Below are 21,722 nucleotides of genomic sequence, written 5' to 3'. Positions count from 1 at the left end.
GTGCCATCCCATTCCTAACTCATAGAATTCAATATGATGTCGGTCCACCTTTTGCAGCTATTACAGCTTCAACTCTTCTGGGAAGACTGTCCACAAGGTTGAGGAGAGTGTTTATAGGAATTTTTGACCATTCTTCCAAAAGCGCATTGGTGAGGTCACACACTGATGTTGGTCGAGAAGGCCTGGCTCTCAGTCTCCGCTCTAATTCATCCCAAAGGTGTTCTATCGGGTTCAGGTCAGGACTCTGTGCAGGCCAGTCAAGTTCATCCACACCAGACTCTGTCATCCACGTCTTTATGGACCTTGCTTTGTGCACTGGTGCACAGTCATGTTGGAAGAGGAAGGGGCCCGCTCCAAACTGTTCCCACAAGGTTGGGAGCATGGAATTGTCCAAAATGTTTTGGTATCCTGAAGCATTCAATGTTCCTTTCACTGGAACTAAGGGGCCAAGCCCAGCTCCTGAAAAACAACCCCATACCATAATTCCTCCTCCACCAAATTTCACAGTTGGCACAATGCAATCTGAAATGTACCGTTCTCCTGGCAACCTCCAAACCCAGACTCGTCCATCAGATTGCCAGATGGAAAAGCGTGATTCATCACTCCAGAGAACGCGTCTCCACTGCTCTAGAGGCCAGTGGCGGCGTGCTTTACACCATTTCATCCGACGCCTTGCATTGCACTTGGTGATGTGTGGCTTGGCTGCAGCTGCTCGGCCATGGAAACCCATTCCATGAAGCTCTCTGCGTACTGTACTTGGGCTAATCTGAAGGTCACATGAAGTTTGTAGCTCTGTAGCAATTGACTGTGCAGAAAGTCGGCGACCTCTTTGCACTATGCGCTTCAGCATCCGCTGACCCCTCTCCGTCACTTTACGTGGCCTACCACTTCGTGGCTGAGTTGCTGTTTTTCCCAAACGCTTCCATTTTGTTATAATAGAGCTGACAGTTGACTGTGGAATATTTAGGAGCGAGGAAATTTCACGACTGGATTTGTTGCACAAGTGGCATCCTATGACAGTTCCACGCTGGAATTCACTGAGCTCCTGAGAGCGGCCCATACTTTCACAAATGTCTTGTTTCACAGTCTGCATGCCTGAGTGCTTGAATTTATACACCTGGGGCCAGGCCAAGTGATTAGAACACCTGATTCTGATCATTTGAATGGGTGAGCGAATACTTTTGGTAATATAGTGTATTTCAAGTGTTTGCTATTAAATATTCTTTAGCCAGTAGACAGATCTAACAACGTACTTTCGTCTGATCGTGAATATAATGCCAAAACAGAAGATTATGTCTGATTCTAAGAAACACATCAACAGCATATTTGCCACTTCAGTGTAACAAGTATGGTTTCCTTTCGCAGCTGTACAGTTTCAGTCATATGTTTTGTAAAAGCCTGATAACGCATGTTAGACGCGCTATAGCTACACAGACTCCTTTCAAAAGTGTAAATATCTCTTTTTACCAGCAGTTTTCGACATTTACTTGAACACTGTCGCCTTCATCACCATTACTGGAACCTCTTTCCACAGAAGACAGAGTCAAACCCCTATGGGCTTAATAATCAGCAAGGACGTTCCGATTGCTGACAGCCATTACAGGCAAGTCATTTTTTTAATTCAATCATACTATATAACCCCAGTGGGTCTCGCCTCATATTTAAGATAACGCTGTTTTGTCATGGCTGAAATGCCATCCCGTTACCAGGGTTAATGTCTGTTTTCACACATTCACACCTCTAGAAAAACACTTTCAATTACCTCTGGGTAGAATTCTAATCATATGACTATTGTCCAATTTTCAGTGTTTATTCATGCTAAGAGCATAAATTAATGTATTTTCAACAGGTTAAAGTTGATGATGGAGCTATGCATTATGTGATTTATATATTTGGCTCCTTTGCGTGCAACCCACTACAGCCTGCACTGTCTTTTGACAGTTTTTTAACAGTTTTTTGTGGTTTATATACTGTAAGTGTTATTTGAACGTTGTGTGCCGGGGGACAGAGATGCGGAACCTGGGATCGTCTTTGCAACTTTTTGCACTTGTTTTTATCGTCACGCTGGTTTGCTGCACCTGCCAAGGGGCGAAGCCTACCCAGCAGCACGGAGACCGCGTTGTTTTTAACTGGGAGCTTCTTTGTCACTACGTTCTTCAACAGAGGGTGAGATACCGACCACTATACCGTCGGCTGAGACCCCCCCCCCCCCTGGATAAATAGGAACGGAGACGCCTAGACAACAATATTCTGGACGACATTTGTCATTATGTTGAATGGTTTCAACAACAATAACATAGTTAGCTTAAAGCAAACATATTTTACTGACAGTTCCAGTTTTTATTGTGTGTTTAAGAGTGAAAGTCTGGGTTTTTGTAGTATAAACTACACTGCCTGGCCAAAAAACAAAGTCTCCACCTGGATTTAACTAGTTATTTAACCCCAACTGATGCAATGAGCAGCTTCTCATTTCTTATTTGAGTATTTGAGGTTTGTTGGTCACTAGATGTCAGACCCAATCCAAAGTGCAATCCGAAAATTGCTGCAGTTGTTGCTTGCACGTGTTGTTCCGACGATAAAAGTCCAAAAAGATTCGGCCGAAAAAACGAAAATGCACTTTCGGCCGAAAATTTATCGCCGAAACAACACGGCCGAAACAGGATGTTGTGGTGATACACGCAATAACCGCAGCAATTTTTTGCAAATTTTTTGGTGCATCCCTAAATCCAATCCAAGAGAGTATTGATACACATTATTTCTCATAATACAGTGACGACTATGACACCAAGAGCTGACAGGAAGTCTGCTCAGATCCGTTCACCTTTTAGGCATACTGAGTTAAAGGAAGGTGATCGTAGACAGACCCAGAGTAAATATAATGTAATTATTAGGGATGCACCGAAAATTTTGCTTTTGGTGACTTAAATTTTTCGGCCAAAAATTTTCAGACTTTTATCGCCGAAACAACACGGCTGAAACAACGCGGCCGAAACAGGATGTTGTGATGATGCAGGCAACAACCCACAGCAATTTTCGTCCAAAATCCCCAATTTCAGGGTGCATCCCTAGTAATTATAGCTTGGACCTGGCTTGACTTAAATCCAGGGTCAATACTCGGTTACCGGGGAACCAAGCAGACTTGTGGAAGCTCTACTAATCTCCCTTCAGATGTTCTCCAGCTAATGAAGCATATCAGTTTATCTGACAGCTTCTCATTTCAAGCTAAACTGGAGCTGGGGTCAATACCAGTATGGTAGAATGGACAATGGAGAAGAAGCAATTTAACCAATTATCAGGAATCGGGTAATGACAGCTGGGTCAGTCTGTTATAAGACTGCACAGGAGAGGGAGGACACGTGAAGAGCATCCCCTTCCAACCATGGTAACGCCACACAGCAAATATGGTGACAGCTGTAGCCTTAAAGCCTTTACAAAAAAATGAATTAAACATTAACAGTACACGACAAACACCAGACTCATTTGTGTGCGCACGTGTAACCCGAGAACTAAAACACAACCGCAGGTAATAATAAACACGGATTAGCATGAGCTTGATGCAGTGCTGGAGCACAAAAACCCCCCCTGACACAAGAGTGTGCAAATCAAGATCTCTTTCATAAGGGCTTACCTCTTCCGGGTCCTGCCTAGGCGACGATTTGACCGACCCTCTCGATGCGGGAGCCTGAAACACAAGGACACGGCCTCAAATGACTTTCTGCAACGGCACCTCAAAGGATTTTGTCTTCAGTTCAGAATTTAACACACAAACACACTCACGCAGAGCGCTTCAAATTGTGTGCTCCAACAATGTTAACATGACCTGAATACGCTCTTTAAAAGCTGCACCCCCTAATCATTTAAGATGCCTTGAAGAGCTGAGTAAGCGTTTTTACTGCAAAATGTATCTGGCTGATTATCAAGAGGCCTCGTTAGTCATGTGGAAAAGCTTTCAGCAGAAGTCAAACAGGATTTCTGTATCTGGGATGTGGGAAAGTAAAGCCGTGCCGACCGCCCCGTAGTAATAATTAGATGATGTCATGAACGTTACGCCTCATGTCGAGGCTCGGGTCACGCGACCAGTCTGAGGAATTCATCCGCCCATTCATTCATTCATTCATTCATTCATTCATGACCTTGACCACTCAAATAAAATAAGAGTGCACTAAAACCACAAATCAGCTTGTTTAAAACCTGTAAAAGCAATACAGCACCTATTACAATTAGGGGTGCACAATAATTATCGGTCTGATGATTATGACGTCATTCCGATAAGTCCGATATCATAACGAATGGCCCCGATAATATAGCATTAGTAGTAGCTGCCATTACCCAGGATGTTACACATAAACCACAGAAACATAAAAGGCCGGAAAAACAACTCTCAAACCGGGAACGGGGAACTACCGTCACCACTTGAACGCAGCACAACGTGCATACGTCTGTAAACAAACAACATGGCGGCGGCGGCGGTGGTGTTGGACTTTTTCCAAAGTTTCCGAGGATGACACTTCTCTGGCTGTTTGTAATAAATGTTTGAAGAAAGTGCCACTTCAAAAGTCATTTGAAACATAGGCATCGACTCGATGGGGTTTTGAAGGCGTATGAGGACGCCAGCGAGGCTTTTGCTCATTAGTCTTCCTCATCTTCAGGTATGTTATCGGTTATTGGTATCGGTATCGGCCTTTGGAAGCGGACAGTCATCGGTATCGGTTTTTAAAAAAAGTTATCGTGCATCCCTAGTTGAATGTTTAACTTATGAACAGTCCAAATCACAAGAGATGTCATAAGGAAATAAGTGCGGTGTTTCCCACAAAATTTCATGAGACCCTGGTGTTGTTTTATGTTGTATTTGTGTGGGTGGGGGAGGGGCTGGTTCCACTGTCTTAATAAAAGCCCCTAATTATGATGCTATGCCACCTATTAAAAACTATTTATACAGTATATGGCGCATAGATTATGAGTTTTGTATCAGTCCGTCTTTAAATCACCGTAATAACGCGGATATTGGATTTAGCAACAAATAGCAGCAGCCTGTGCAGTTCATCTACAGGAATACTAAACTAAACGCTTTTGAGTATGACATTCTAAGGGCAAATGTATGTAAAATTAAATAAAGTATCAGCGAATAAACCTAATTTGCGGTAAACTGTTGACGTTCTATCTAACTTTGCTAGCTAGCTCTTATAAAGTTTAGCTAGCTAGCAAAACGCAAGCGCAATGCTGTCTGAAACGTGCAAAAGTATTTCCGATTCGTTATGAGACCATGGTGGAGTAAATTAGACCCTGGTGGGCTGCCATATTATTAACACTGTGTGGGAAACACTGCAGTAAATCCTGAATCTGGACCAGTAGCTGTGAACACTGTCCCCGCTGTGGAAGGAAGTGGACTATATAAAGCTCCCCTGTGGTATACTAAGAGTCATCTGTCCTAACCATTACAGTGACTGTTGTGGTCACATTGATGTTGAGGAGACGGTTTACGTTAAGGTCACTACTTCTCAGTTTCTGATCCGTCACTTGGCGGACACTTACGGTAAAACATCTACAAATACATCTATACATTCAGAAATGGCCCCCGTCGTAGCTGACGTGTTTGCTTCTGAATCTCTTATTAAGGAGGAAATCTGGAAGACTTTAATTTGAATGAAGCTCAGACAAAACCTCAGTGAAAAGGATGTGTTCGCGAGTTCTATCTCCAACCTCTGTGGTTAACGCTGCTCGACTCATCACTTCCTCTTTCCCACGCTGTCAGCAACTTTGATCAATTTCAAAACGTTCCTTTACATTAATTTCCATCCCGTCACTCTGTCTTTCCTCTATTTCCACCTCATCTTGGCTGAAGTCTCCAGCTTCTAGACTCTGGGAGGAGCCGTCTCCTACCTTCCTTTAGGACTGCACTCAATGAGAGTCTAACCAAAAAAAGCTGGCTGTCCATAATCTCTGTAAAAAGACATCTGGATATGAATGCAGAACGCTAAACTGCCATCAATCGATGACGCCGCGTTCAGAGACTCACCGCGGTCATTGATCGGATGGCATTTTCTGACACCCAATCAGCGGGAAACACTGCGAGCAATTTAGCAGTTGGTGCACAGCGCCGTTGCACGCCTCCAACTTCTCAGCGAGGTAACAGCAAATGGAAGAAGAAGCGGTGGAATAATGAAAGAGTGAGCTCAACACGGGAGGAAAGGGAATGAGTTATTGACACAAGGATTACGCAGATCTTTCTGTAAAAGCCACGGGACGAAAATCCCTTCCTTCCTCCTCCTTTCACTGCGTCCTGCTGTTAGCGGTCTCGCGCTGTGCGCCGCATAAAATCACGGCTGCTCACAGAACGATGGGGGGAATAAATTACTGTTTTATTAAAGCAACGGCTGTGTTTTTGCTGCCCTCAGAATTCTGCGACCAGAAGTGACAAATCACACCTACTCTTACAACCAACACCCCCACCACCACCTACAGGTGTCACCAAATCAAAAGGGGCCGAAATGTTTGAGCCACTTTAAGTGTAATTATTTTGCATCAAAGGAAATTTTTGCCTTCATGCTGTAAACACAAGATCTGTGTGACTAAAGTAAAGTACTAAAACATGCACCTCTTGATGGTGTCCTGCTCAGGAAGCTATCCTTGATTATAAAGGATGCCTACTGACTCTAATGCATTAGGGCAGGGGTGTCAAACTCATTTTAGTTCGGGGGCCACATACAGCCCAATTTGATCTCAAGCGGGCCGGACCAGTAACACAACAGAATAACAACCTATAAGTGTCGACAACTCCAAATATTTTCTATTTGTTTTAGCGCAAAGAAGAAGTAGATTAGTAATAAAGTATCCTTTAAGAAAAAAAAATAGAAATTTCTTAAGAAAAACAAGTGCAATTTGGGCACATTGCTGTCTGCTGTTTAGTCCTGGGTCTCAGTGTTGTGTTCTGTCCACGTCTCTTACTAAAAATTGCAGTCTTCTATGTAATTTCATGCTGCGGGCCAGACTAGACCATCTGGTGGGCCGCATTTGGCCCGCGGGCCTTATGTTTGACACCTGTGCATTAGGGGATCCACAGAATGATCCCACAATGACATCCAACGCATTTCTGTTCTGTTAATAATTACTTTATTCGGTTGTTTGTGCAACCACAAGACATCAATGTGCTCATAAGGAGCATGAGCTGATCTACTGTCAGACAAGACTGGAACGTTTTGTTTTTTTTCTCCACGGTCCAGATCCAATGACCTGAACTACAGGTTTAGAAGTGACACGCCCAGATCGTCACATCTCAGAACTGCAGCAAACACTAATGTGGCTGTAACACCTGAGGCTGGAACACTTTCACTCGACACCCCAAGCGCAAGCAGCTGATTGTTTGGGAAAAAAAATCGCAGTTGTGTGTTGTTTTGTCGTTTCTTAACTCACATCTTTCTCTACTTCAGAAATCACGGCGACGAAGTTGTCAGGGAAGACGCCTTCTTTGCCTCCGACCTCTCCTCGCCACCAGCCGGGCTCTCCTGTGTCCTGTTAGAGAACCAGGAGAAAAGAAAAATAACAAATGAGTAAATGTAGATGACATAACGACTATGCCTTGTCTCCTTTTGCCTGGTATTTCTTTATTTAAACTCAACTCATAATGAAACAACTAAATGTCTTTTAATGTCAATACTTCTGGCACTTCTCCACATTCTCCACTAGATGGCGCCAGCTTTCCTAAATACACAGAGCACTGACACTGAAGAAGCCATGCTCCTGCCGCTCCACTCTCCTGCTATTAAAAGACAAACCTGAGTGATCATGTGTCTATTGTGTGTCTCATCTGGTTTACTCTCGAATGTGAGTCAGCTTTCTACATAAAAACCATCAACTACGAAGACCAAAGAGACTAAAGACAGAGGGTTTTAAAAAAAAAACTTGGGAGATTCAGAAGAAAGAATGAGAATGAGTTATTCTCAATGGCAGGCTATTAGCCCATATAAGACGGTGTTGAGACTGAAACGCAGCTCTCCCCCTGCTACCTGACAGTCACATCCAACGTATGGAAAGACCCTCAACAAGCATGAAAGACGAAAATGGAGTCACAGCCTTCTTCTCATCCATCACCTTCTCCTACAGTAGCTCTAGAAACGTACCACATGCTGCTGCAGCACAGGTTTACCACATTTTCAGCGTGGCCTCACGTTCCAAACTTTTAAATTGCCCAATATACCGTATACCCCCACCAAGGATGTATCCCCAGCCCTCTGCTCTTCTCCAACACCATCATCAAATTTGCTGATGACACCACCATCACTGGCCGCATCACGGGCGGTGATGAGAAGGTTAGAGATCTTTCGTCGTGGTGCTCAGCCAATAACCTCCTGCTCAACGTCAGCAAGACCAAGGAGATGATTATGGACTACAGGAGGCTTCAGGGTAGGAGGACACGCCCCGTCTACCTTGACGGTGTAGCAGTGGAGAGAGTCAGCTGCTTCAGGTTCCTGGGGATCAACATCAGTGGGGATCTCAGCTGGTCACGCCGCACGGCTAGCGCCTCTTCTTCCTGCTGCGTTTGAGGAGGTTTGGCATGGACACCAGAATACTCTCCAACTTTTACAGGTGCTGCACCATGGAGAGCATCCTGGCTGGGAATATCCCAACCGGGTACCGCCCTCGAACGCAGAGCGCTGTAGAGGGTGGTTTACAGACACTTGATGAAGTTCAGCTGCCTGTAGCGTCAGTATTGTATTCTAAATCGATAGATCACTGGCAACAGATGCTTTTCTTTTTCTTTTCTTTTTTGTAGAAGACTTTTAGAGAAGAGTTCTGGTGTTCCCTAGTGGCCTGATATGTGCACGGTGTTATAAGGTCATTCTGTCTGCACATTATGAAAGGTGGCAATGACTTTAAGAAGTCAGATGGCTTCGGTAGAAGATAGAAATGTGAAAAGACACTGTGCTTCAGTCATTACGGAAAGTAGCAAGAACAAAGAAATTTTGTTTCCTCGAAGTGGGAAGAACAAGTTCGTTCTAACCAGGTCATTTATACTTTACGAGAAACTCAACTGCAGAATTCCCGGGAAGGAATTCCCTCACAGGGTCCTTCTCAAAGATGTCTCGTACAGGTTCTCATATTTTCTCACCACCTTGGCCAGCTAATCCTCAAAACGACCCATTGCACAACCGGAAAATGGCGGGAATGACAACGTTTCTGCTTTAACCACGCCCGCTTCCAATTTCTGACTAATCACAGAACAGATGCAGGACGCCACGCGAGAAAAAAGAGTTCCGCCCGGATGCAGATGTCGAGAACAAGCGACGAGAAAAGAGTGACGTCACACTAATCTTGCAGCCCTTGGAGAGAGAACAAATTCTCTGTTCTTGCGGAGTATGTAACAAGCTTTACACAAACATTTGTGTGTGACTCTACATTAGTTCAAAACAAAGCTGGCCTTACGTGAAAAAATGTGTCAATTCTTGGCTGGAATTTCAAACTGTTTTCACACGGTTCTCTTATAATACGACTCCACTAAATTATTTTGGATTCCCTCACTGTGTTGTGTACTGGGAGTGATATCCAGATCCATATTTATCTTGAGTACTGACGGCTTTAAACTCATTTAAAATGTGTTAAGAACTGGGTTTAGGAGACAGGTTATAAAGGAATTTGACAGGATTTCCGGGACTGCTGCAAACCTCTTTCTGGTAACATGCAAATAACCCAGCAGGCACTATAAATGCGTCTTCAGGAAGCTGCAGTCAGGTGAGACTTTGACTTTGTTGCCGGTTGGTGGGTTGTTAAGTTTCAAACTTCACAATCAATTCAGCAGCTGTGAGCGAGAATGCAAGATGACATAAGGAACTCTATTAAACTGAAATGCTGTACTGTCCTCAGGTAACCCCAGCCGATTTCACAACTACAGCAGAAAGCACCTTGAAGCTTACCTTGCTCAGTATATGGATGATTTCACCCTCTTTCAGGGTCAGCTCATCCTCGTGTGTGGCAGTGAAACCGAACGTGACCTTGCAGTACTCTTTTGCTGAGGAAACCAAAGAAATATTGGCATCTATTAATTAAGGCAGGGACACAGACTACAGGGGTCCACATGCAGAAATCACCAATGTACCAACGTCTACCTTTTCAAGGCTATTATTCAATCCAAAAGCCAAAAATCTAAACTGATTTCAAAGTATTAATGTCTGTTTTCTGCATTAACTGCTCACAGACTGGTGATATGAAGAGATCTGCACGACTTTAAAGGGGATTTTGGACCGTTCTTCCTCATAGAGCTGCCCCGGTCCAGCCAGATTTATGGGATGCCTGGTGTGAACAACTCTCTCAGGTCATGCCATAGCATCTTTACAGGCTTAGGTTTAGGCTCTGACTGAGTCCTGCCTTGATTAACTTGGGACATTTCCCTCTTAATGACAGTAAGCTGTCCAAATACAGAAATAGCACCAATATCATGATGCTGCCACCGCCGTGTTTCGGTTCTGGGAGGCGCTTTCATGCTGGCATGCACTGATGCTTCTTCACAAACAATTCAACCTTTGCTTCATCAGTCAAAGAGTTTAAAATTTCCAAGAAACAGGACTGTAAAGCGACTCTTTGGTAAACTTCTGTCGCCCTGTGACTTTTATTTCTTTTTTTGGATTTTTTCCAAATCAGATCATCTTGGGTCCTGTTAGAGAACCTGGGCCTGATAATACCTGAACTCTTTGATTTTCCTTTGAAACCAGAACTTATTGGTAAATCAAATTAGTCTTCTGAGATATTTTTTGCCAGGCATGGTTCACATGAGGAGATGATTATTGTGAGCAGAAAACTCCACAAGTTTGAGTTTTTCAATGTCAAAGTAGTTCTAACCCACACTTTCAGAGCTAGACTCTAGTTGGCTCTTGTTGACTAAAGCCTGAACATTTGAATGACGTTTCCGGAACACTGTTCATGGACACGAACAATGATAACTGTAGCTTAAATAAACATAGGGCTAAATGAAAAAACAAAGGCTTCCACATAACAATCAGCTAGCATAAAACTAGACCGTCAAAAGGGCAAAGCAAGCCTTAAGTACGTTCTTGGGGATCTACCTTTTGATTTGCCGTCTCCGTCTGCTCTCTGGCCGTCCGTCAAGTTGACAAGCGTGGGCTTTGCAGCTGATGGTAATGATGGGACAGGCTAAAATGAAGCAAACCATACAGATGGGAATGACTTCTCGCTCATGAGTGACTATGTGGCTTTTTGCGGAAGGAGTCTCGCGTACAAGAGAGTTTGTGTGTCCGAGCTGGAATGAGTGGAGGAACCTCGACCATGTTTGGTTATGGACGCTAGATGAAGGGAGCTGTTAATCATGAGGTTAGAGGTTCACGACCGTAGGACATGGAGGGAAAAGAAGAATCGCTTGCATCCGAGGCTGCGGAGAGGCGAGTGTGAGGGCATGCGACATGTGGCGGTATGCGAGGAGTGGAGGAGAGCGAGGGAAGCTGAGTTAGTGGTGAAGAAAGAGTGTGAAGACTGTTGTGAAGAAGAGAGAGAAAGGAAAAAGGGGGAGAGTTAAACGCTACGCTAATTCAGCAGTGACTCTATGTTATCAAGCAATATTAACAGCAGTATATACTAGGTTAAAGGGGAACTGTTTACAACCTGGACCTTATTTCTGGCATAAAATACGATCATTTACTCACCCATATAACTTTTGTGTAATTTGTAGTCGTTCGGGAGATATTTAGATCCGCGTATATCCATATAGTGGGAGTGAATGGGGCACCGAAACGCAGCCTCTAAATAACACATTATCTGCTGCGAAACTCGTTCATTTCACCAGTATTTTGTTATGATATGCTAGTGCTATTCCCCGTCAAGTCCAGAGTTACCCGTTATCATCATCCTGATGGGGAATAGCACTAGCGTACGATAACAAAATATTGGTGAAATGAACAAGTTTCAGGGCAGATAATGTGTCATTTAGAGGCTGCGTTTCGGTGCCCCAGTCACTCCCACTATATGGATGTACGCGGTTAAAGTTATATGGGTGAGTAAACGGTCGTATATTATGCCAGAAATAAGGTCAAGGTTGTAAAAAACAACAGTTCCCCTATAAGTATATAAATTTCATAAAGTATGAAGAAAAAAATTTTGATTCAGATTCAAAGACAAAAGCCAGCAGTGACCTGTAATAGTGTGTTAAGGGAAGGAGGCAAATTCTTGTTTGAATTGTGCTCTTATGTGCTGATGAGCAAAAACGAGTGTATTCACAACAAACAGAATCTGAATCTGGGTGCGTTCCTTCAGTGTCACCATAAAACAACAGAGGCAACCACACACCTTAAATCATACAAGGTATATTTATGTTAGTGACACATCAGTGCTGCAGCGTTCTTTTATTTTTACATTTACCTTCATGTATTTAGCCGTTTCCATTATCTCAACCAGTGTTGTGCATGAATATTGATATATACTGAATATTCATATTTTTGTGAACTGTGAACTGAGCGTAGACGTGAGTTTTTGCTAAATCTGGAGGGAAATAACCACGTTCACCCACGTTCAGGAAAAAAAAAGTTTTACGACAGCTGCCGACGTGCAATTGCTGAAAGATAAATCCGCCTCCGGCACCGCAGCAGCAACTGATCCACACAAACATTGAGTTATTTACTAGTATAGATAGTCAACGGTTATTTAAAAAAGCAGCCAACACAGATCCTGGCGGACAAAAAATACCAAGGGCTGGAGATTCTATTGAACAAGAATAGCTCGAAGCTGCTCATTTTAAAAAAATTTATGAAAAATGTGAACTGTTCATTTTGGAGTCTATGAACTTAGTTCAAAATTAAAAAATGTGAACTATGAACTTGTTCACTTTCATCTGTGCCAACTGAACTTTGAACTAGTTCTTGTTTAGTGTGAACTTGCACAACACTGATCACAACTAATAGCCTGTTTCATTCAGGCTGCAACTAATTATTATTTTCTATAATTGCTTGATGTGTTAAATGTTAGGTCATCTAACTTCATATATGGTCCTATCTATCATGTGGTTATATTTGGTATTTGTGCTTTAAAAAGAACTAAGAAGAAAATACACATCTGTCTGTCTCCCTCTGCTTCTCCCTGCTGTGTACAGTTAGGTCCATATACTGTATATTTGGATACAGACACAAGTCTTGTAATTTTAGCTGTTTACCAAAACATGTTCAAGATACAGTTATATCATTGATACGAGCTTCAAGTGCAGACTCTCAGCTGTAATTTAAGGGTATTCACACGAAATTTGAATGACGGGTTTAGGAATTACAGCTCTTTAACATGTAACCGTCTCTTTTTCAAGGGACCAATTGACTCAAAAGCTATTCCATGGGCTGCATGGGCTTTTCCCTCGATAATCTTTCATCATATAAGCAGGTAAAAGGTCTGATTTCATGTATGACATTTTGCATTTGGAAGCCTTTGCTGTGCGGCCAACAGACCATCCTTAGGCTAAAAAAATCCGTTAGACAGAATAGCGGAAATGTTAATAGTGGCCAAATCAACAGTTTGGTGCACCCACCCAAGTGGAGATCACTCTCTGGGTTCACCATAAGAAGAAGACTTCATGAGAGCAAACACAGAGGGTTCGCCACAAGGTGCAAACCATCAATCAGCCTCAGAAACTGAAAGGCCAGATTAGACTGTGCCAAAAAAACATCAAAAGAAGAAAGCTCATTTCTGGAACAGCATTCTTTGGGCAGATGAAACGAAAATCAACCTGTGCCAGAATGATGAGAAGAAGAAACTATGTGGAAGGCTTTGAACGGCTCATGATCCAAAAGCACACCACATCTTCTGACAAATATAGCAGAGGCAGTGTGATGGCATGGGCACACAGGGCTTCCAATGGGACTGGGCCACTAGTTTTTCTTGATGATGTGACAGAAGACAGAAGTAGCTGGATGAATTCTGAAGTGTATAGGGATAAATTGTCTGTTCAGATTAAGCCAAATGAAGTTGATGGGAGGTTGCTTCGCAGTACAGACGATGCAGAACATGCTGCAAAAGCAACCCGGGAGGTTTTTAAGGCAAGGAAGTGGTACATTCTGCAATGGCTGAGACAGTCACCAGATCTCAACCTGATAGAGCTGCATTTCACTTGCTTGAGACGAAACTTAGGGCGGAAAGACCAACAAACGAGGAACAGCTGAAGACAGCTGCAGTGAAGGCCTGGCAAAGGAGGAAACCCAGTGTTTGGTGATGTCTATGTGTTCCAGACTTCAGGCAGTCATTGCCTGCAAAGGCTTCTCAACAAACTATTAATAAATAAACATTTTATTTATAAGTAATGTTAATTTGTCCAATTACTTTTGAGCCTCTGGAATGTGGAGACTGTGTATAAAAAAGGTTGCCATTCCTGAACGTTTCATGGGATATTTTTTGTTCAACCCCTTGAATTAAACCTGAAAGTCTGCACTTGCACTGCGCCTCAGCTGTTTCATTTCAAATCCATTGTGGCGGCATGCAGAGCCCAAATGATGAAGGCTGTGTCACTGTCCAAGTATTTCCGGGCCTAACTGCATGTGAGCTTCAGATTTTACACCAGGTAGAAACTCATTTAACAAAAACATGAGCTATTTAAGTACTGACTGGTTAGAATATCATTAATTCAAAGTTGTCGATACTCGGAACAGCTGAAGCAATAAGTGTCCATTAGGGATGCACTGAAAATTTGCTGCGGTTGTTGCTTGCATCATCACAACGTCTTGTTTCTACAATAAATTTGCGGCCGAAAATGGCCCGAAAGTGCATTTTCGGGTTTTTGGACGAAATTTTACGGACTTTTATCGCTGAAACAACGCGTGCAAGAAACAACCGCAGCAATTTTTGTCCGAAAATGGCCGAAAGTGCATTTTCGTTTTTTGGCCAAAATTTTACAGACATTTATCGTTGAAACAACGCGTGCAAGAAACAACCGCAGCAATTTTTGTCCGAAAATTGCCCGAAAGTGCATTTTCGTTTTTTTGGCCAAAATTTTACGGACTTTTATCGCTGAAACAACGCGTGCAAGAAACAACCGCAGCAATTTTTGTCCGAAAATGGCCGAAAGTGCATTTTCGTTTTTTGGCCAAAATTTTACAGACTTTTATCGTTGAAACAACGCGTGCAAGAAACAACCGCAGCAATTTTTGTCCGAAAATTGCCCGAAAGTGCATTTTCGTTTTTTTTCAGCCAAAATTTTACGGACTTTTATTGCCGAAAAAACACGTCCAAGCAACAACCGCAGCAAATTTTCAGTGCATCCCTAGTGTCCATAAAGCAGGTACATATGAGGTGCATGGAAATCCACTCAGCAGTTTATTGGGCCCACTAGAGAAAACGAATGCATTCTGATGTAACAGTCCTGCGCTCAATCTTAGCATCATGAAGATTGTGGCATTCAGCATGTGTTTAAAACAACCAAGAGATTCAACTGATGCAACTGGGTTTTCAATTTCAAGGTTGTGGTGTGTAGCACTATTGAACTGTACTGTGTTGTACAAGTTTCTATTATTCTAGCAACCTCTTTTTGGACAGTGGGCTGGACTAAATTTAAATCAATCCAGTTTAACAGCACAGAAAACTACATAAATGATGAGCAGGGTTGAATTACTACCATTCTGATGCTGTTTCAACATAACCTGAACATTAGACCACTCATTAAGAGGGATATAGTGCAGGACTGTTATATTAGGATGCACTTGTTTTCATGAGTGTACCTAATTTTTATGTCTCTCTGTGCACCTACGCTGAACAATACATAAACTAATTTGCACTGGAAAACACTTGCTCAAAGATATTCTAAAAAATGTGACCAATCAGCATCCCCACATAGATTTCTAACAGTCACACTCACACATCTTACAGTGCGTGAGATCTTGCTTGAGCCAATGTGTGACATATTCATGTGTCACTTAGATAACATATTTCCCTTACTGCTGGCATCACACTTACCCTTTCCTTCTTGTCCTCTCTCTCTGCGCTGGGCACTCTGGCTCTTAGCTTGACCGACCCTTCCCTGAAAATATCTCCGAAGCCGACGCCTCGGATCTTCTTGGGCTGAGCGATGACTCCGTTGCCAGAGGTGGGCGGAGGCGATGTGGGGGTGGCGGCGCTTTCTGCTCCGCTTCCATCTGGGTGAGGAGATGCAACAAAGGGAGGCGTGAGCATTACATCTCACTGCACTGCACAGGAACAGCTCTGACAAGTAGTGTTTGTGTGTCAGCATCTTTAAACACTCGAATGTAAACCGGATAAGGAGTCCGAACCACCAACTGGTTATAAACCAGTTCTTGCAGGTTGTGTACCGGTGGCTGCGGCTCCAAACTCTGAAACTTCCTCGCATAGCACAGTCTTTCACAACCTGCCTTCCAGGCTATTATGTGGTGTTTAAAGAACCGCTGTACCTCCCAGTCAGAGCTAAAGACACGAAGCTTCAAACGGCACATTGGCCCAACATTCCTGTTGAGGCTTGTTTCAGCCTGGCTACAGTCACACATGAATAGCTCCATTACTACGCTCTCCTGGCACAAATGTCACGTCCACAGTGCAAAAAGAACACAAACACTTCTTGAAAGAGACAGGTGTCACTGCCGGTCAAGGTGTTATGATGTTAGCACATGACGCTACAAGCTAAACAAAGCCAAATTAGCACTGAATTAACCATTTGTTTACAGTGTCCCCTTACATGAAGTTCAGATCAAGTGCGTAACCAAACATTCCAGTACTCCTTATCTTTTTGTTGTTGTGTTTTTTTTCCCCAACAAGGTTACGCCCTTTGCACCGATGCAGCTCTACAACGTCGCTCTGATTTTTACCAATCTCGTCTGCTGTGGCGTCGTTGGACTCTTTGGGCTCTTTGAGCTCTTTGGGCTCTTTGGGGTCCCCGTCCTCTCCCATGGGATCCAGCTCTTTGACGAAGTTGGAGGGAAACAGCCCCGATTTTCCGTTCAAGCTGCCGTTCCACCAGCCTTCTTCAACCTGCGCGCAGAAAACATGAATTAATGCTCCATCAAATAGCAACGGTCAGACTGTCAATAAGGAACATGCTTCTTAGCCTGGTGTTCTGCATTGCTCAAATAACCAGCACAGCCTTAGTGTTTAAAACCACAACATATGTAACATTACACCCGTACACACAAAAAACAAACTGAAGCCTAGTGTCTAGTCTAAACACTTAAAGGTCAGGAATTAAATAGGCCAAAGCAAACAAGGGATCACGGTGAATGACAGTCCACTTTGCTTTTCTCAACCTTCACTAGTCACAAAACTGTTAAGCCAATAATCAAAAGTACCTCTTCAATGAAGTCTAGGATCTCTCCGGTTTTCAGCTCCAGCTCATCTTCGTTCTGCGGCTGGTAATCAAACAGCACCTTGCACTGCCTCTTCTTAGGCTCTGCGGAAGAGAACTGGCATTTAGTCAACCGTGTCAGCGTGCGACATGCTAAACGCAAAGGGTGTGTCCGAGCGTTCTGGTTGGCCTAGAATATCAAAGGGGGAGGTGGGATGGACGGCCAGGTGAGGAAGCGAGCAAGATGCGGGGCCCCACCGAGGGAGGGCAAACGAGAGCCGCGCCCCGCGAGGAGCCCTAGGACTGCTCCACAAGCAGCTACCGTGGCGTAAAGCAGACACGTCCTGCTGTACAAACAGAGCTGAGCAGAGAAAATTCAGCAGACAAAAAAAAAAGAAAAAAAGAAATACACATGCAGAAAGAACGTTCGCCGCATTTTAAAGATCCATCGATAAGGACGGCGAAAGGCGCAACATCAGCGTGAACACAATTAAACGCGACTGTCAGCGCGGCGGCTTCAAAGCCGGCTTCAGGAAAGCAGTTGTTGAGCTGGATGGTTACACAAAGTCAAGTCAAATTGGAAAAACACAAGCAGGTAGAGCTGCAGGTAGAGCATTCAGTGGTTAGGTTGCCTTAACACACTGGAGCTGCTCTAACGTGCTCGTGACTATTTGAGGTCTGTTCTTCCTCTTTCTTTGTAAACGTAGAAACCATAGCAAGATGTGAAAGATAAAGAATATTCTGCACGTGCTTGCTAAAAAATTTTTTTTATTTTTTTTTATTTTCTGAAAACGTTAAAATATGACTTAGGAAATTATGCTATGAGGCTGACGATATTTGAGCAAGGCGAGATATGGTGGAGGTATGCAACTCACGTACAGTGCCAGTTAAAGATTTTGCAACCCCTCAGAATATTCTACATTTCTGAATAAAAGTAGCTTCAGTTCTGAGATGTTGGTGGGTTTCCTCACATGAACTGCTTGCTCCAGGTCCTTCCACAACATTTCTATTTGATTAAAGTCAGGACTTTGACTTGGCCGTTCCCAAACTTTCATTTTGTTCTTCATTACCCGTTCTTCTGTGGAACAACTTGTCTTCTTGGGCTCGTCGTCTCGCTGCGTGACCCAGTTTCTCTTCAGATTCAGCTCGCAGACAGATGTCCTGACATTTTTCTTTCGAATTTTCTCGGGTATAATTCAGAACTCGTTGGTCGGTCAATGATGGCAAGCTGTCCTGGAACCAGATGCACCGAAGCGGGTCCAAACAAGGACATTACAACCCCCTTGTTTCACATACAGGATGAGGTTCTGATGCTGGAATCAAGTGTTGTTTCACTTCCAGGCATCCTCTCCTTTAAAGGGGAATTACCAGTTTTTTACAACCTGGACCTTATTTCTGGCATAAAATACGATTGCTTACTCACCCATATAACTTTGGTGTCATTTGGGGAATAGCACTAGTGTATCATAACAAAATATTGGTGAAATTAACGAGTTTCACGGCAGATAATGCGTCATTTAGAGGCTGCGTTTCGGTGCCCCATTCACTCACACTGGATCTAAACGACTCCAAACGACTCCAAATGACACCAAGTTATGTGGGTGAGTAAACAATCGTATTTTATGCCAGAAATTAGGTCCAGGTTGTTAAAAAAAAAAAAAAAAAAAAAACAGTAATTCCCCTTTAACCAAATTATTCTATTCTACTATGGTGTCATATGTCCTGTGGAGGGTAACGGTTACTCACCCATATAACTTTGGTGTCATTTGGGGAATAACACTAGCGTATCATAACAAAATATTGGTGAAATGAACGAGTTTCGCGGCAGATAATGTGTTATTTAGAGGCTGCATTTCGGTGCCCCTATCACTCACACTATATAGATATATGCAGCGCTCTACTGGATCTAAACGACTCCAAATGACTCCAAATGACACCATAGTTATATGGGTGAGTAAACGATCATATTTTATGCCAGAAATAAGGTCCAGGTTGTAAAAAAAACGGTAATTCCCCTTAAACCAAACTATTCTACTATGGTGGCATATGTCCTGTGGAGGGTAACAGTTGTCTGTACATGTCCTTTAGCTTTTTCTGAGGTCCTCAGAAAGCTCCTGATGGACTTGTAATACTAGAGGTGGTCATTTTCCCAAATAAACAAGTTCACAAGTATAATATATTTGTTTCGTTTGTTTGATTGGGTTCTCTTTATCTACTTTCATGGTCTGTCTAAACAAATTTTATTCAGAAATGCAGAAAATTCTGAGGGGTGCAAAAGATTTTTTTAAACAGGACTGTATCTGTATTCATGAAAGGACATAGACACTCACGCACTGAATGTGCAGGCAAAATAATATTTGCAAAGAAACTCAGCTTCATCTTAACCTGCCAGATTAGCAGTTAGATGAGACACAGACTCGTCCTGGGCACCGAGCAGGAAAGAACTATTTGGAAGCGCACACACACACACACACACACACAAAACTGCAGCGTCTTACTCTTTGAAGCTGCAGGCGGCTGAGGCTGGAAAGCGGCAGTCGGGATGCCGATGGCACTCATCCTATGGACCAGGCTGGCCACGTTCCCTCCGCTCTTCTCTCTCCTCTGTGGAGGAGGGGACTCTGCCTTTGGCTCATTCTTTGTTTCCTCTTTGGATTCCTTTTTCAATTCCTAAATGTAAGCACACAAAAGAAATGCAGTGGTGAGGTTTCTTTTTTTTTTTCCCCCAACTCCATGTTTACACAACGGTGTTACATCATCATTGTGTTGTAATGAAAGAGAATGAATGAGACTTATTCCAATTGTATCCTTTATCGAAACCAAAGAATAATATTAGCTCCATAGTTACCAAAGATATTTAATCATGACCAAATTCTACACAGAACCAAAAAGATAATCATTTCGCAAACGTAAACCAAGAAACTGGATTTTCATAATAACATTTATTCCTGAGACACAACTTTTATTTTGCAGTGAAAGTAATTCACACTATTGCTACCGTGGTTTTACTACTGCTTTCACAGGAACGCAGTGACATATTAGGCAGGGAGCCAGAACAACAACCCCACCCACAAATTTTTGGTAAAAGGAAAGCTGGTCTGGAGTTGCTCTGTTGGAAACGATGTTATGCTCTGGCTAAAATATGCCAGGCGTTATTTAGAGACTGCGTTTCGGTGCCCCAATCACTCACACTATATGGATATATGCAGCGCTCCACTGGATCTAAATATCTTCCGAACGACTCCAAATGACACCAAAGTTATATGAGTGAGTAAAGGAGCGATCCAACACCGCTTTGGATTCAAGTTCACTCATTCAAGTACCCGGGGCTTCGCATATCAGATATCATCTCCTGGCCCATAAACACCTAAGAAGTCATAAAAAAAGGCGTAGCAGTGTCTCCATTTCCTCAGGCTGCTGAGGAGGAGGAACAACCTGGAGGAGAAGCTGCTTAAGACCTTCTACCATTTAGTCACTGAAAACTATTTCCTATCTGCACAGCTGTAGATAGGAAATCTCTTCAGCGGCTCATCTGCGCTGCTGAGAAAATCATCGGCTGCTCACTTCCCTCGCTTCCACCAACACTCACACGTCCAGATTTAGAAACAGTTTTTTTCCCCTCAGGTCATTACTGCACTAAACTTTCAATAATCTTCTGACTTGACGCATATTATCTTTTTATTACTCTTGTGGCACCTTATTGCTGCAGGCTGCAGAACTGAATTGCACTATGGACTCAGTTTTATGTTGATTGCGGATGTGAATGTGTGCACTGAGTTGTTTTTTTTTTTTTAATGTGGAATGCTGCATCTCCAATTTTGGCTACTTTCGACTCATGACATGCACCGATATACCTGAAGGGAATTAAATTTAACAAACTGAGAACTGTCACAGAGACAGGAGACAGACATGGTCAGTGAGGCGAGGAGAAAAAACCTCAGAAATCCATTTGTTCCTCTTTTGGCTGCAGAAAAAATTAAAAAAACACTAGACCACTTCTGAAACAGAACTTCTGGTCAGGGAAACGTTCTGCATACAGCTATGTATGGAAACCAAGTAGGTTTCACTTGCTCTTGTTACTAAAAATAGAAGAATTAAAACTAGAGCAGATTCCCTGAATTGTTTCGTTTCGGGTTTACTTCAGTTCATTTAAAGATGTTTCCGTTTCAAAACAGTTTTGCTCAGTTATGAAAGGGGTTTTCTCTAAAGTTGTGGTTTCAGAGATTTGTGGTATTCCCACAGTATTTTGTCTTGACTTGAAAATCTTGCAGATGGCTTTGCTTTTGTCCCGCTCTTCTCTCTTTGGCGTTATGGTTTTTGAATCCAAAATGCTACGACTCCCAGGCCTGATGATACTCTCAGAGTTGGAACGTCTGCCCTCACAGGTGGACTAACCTCTGATTTTATCAACCAATCAATCAATCAGATCTAATTTTATTTTTGCATGTCCAGTTGATCTTCG

The 21,722-nt window shown here is 43.0% G+C and overlaps 1 protein-coding gene across 2 annotated transcripts in view; it reads right to left on the bottom strand.

The window, feature by feature from the left end:
- cd2ap (CD2-associated protein) overlaps positions 1-21,722 on the bottom strand; it is a 75,309-nt gene that overhangs the window by 28,852 nt on the left and 24,735 nt on the right. Inside the window, exons 3-10 of one of the 2 annotated variants that reach the window (XM_084559798.1) lie at positions 19,759-19,930; positions 17,265-17,365; positions 16,788-16,950; positions 15,925-16,103; positions 11,055-11,142; positions 9,909-10,003; positions 7,411-7,509; positions 3,629-3,682 (exon numbers count right to left, since the gene is read on the bottom strand). In XM_084559798.1, the coding sequence (XP_084415924.1) occupies positions 3,629-3,682; positions 7,411-7,509; positions 9,909-10,003; positions 11,055-11,142; positions 15,925-16,103; positions 16,788-16,950; positions 17,265-17,365; positions 19,759-19,930 (951 nt within the window). The remainder of the gene's footprint in view (positions 1-3,628; positions 3,683-7,410; positions 7,510-9,908; positions 10,004-11,054; positions 11,143-15,924; positions 16,104-16,787; positions 16,951-17,264; positions 17,366-19,758; positions 19,931-21,722) is intronic. The other variant, XM_084559799.1, reaches the window with a different exon arrangement.

Source organism: Chelon labrosus (assembly GCF_963514085.1).
Source record: "Chelon labrosus genome assembly, chromosome: 14".
Taxonomy (NCBI): domain Eukaryota; kingdom Metazoa; phylum Chordata; class Actinopteri; order Mugiliformes; family Mugilidae; genus Chelon; species Chelon labrosus.
Note: the sequence above shows the minus strand (reverse complement) of the source record. Positions and strands in the feature narration are given on the sequence as shown.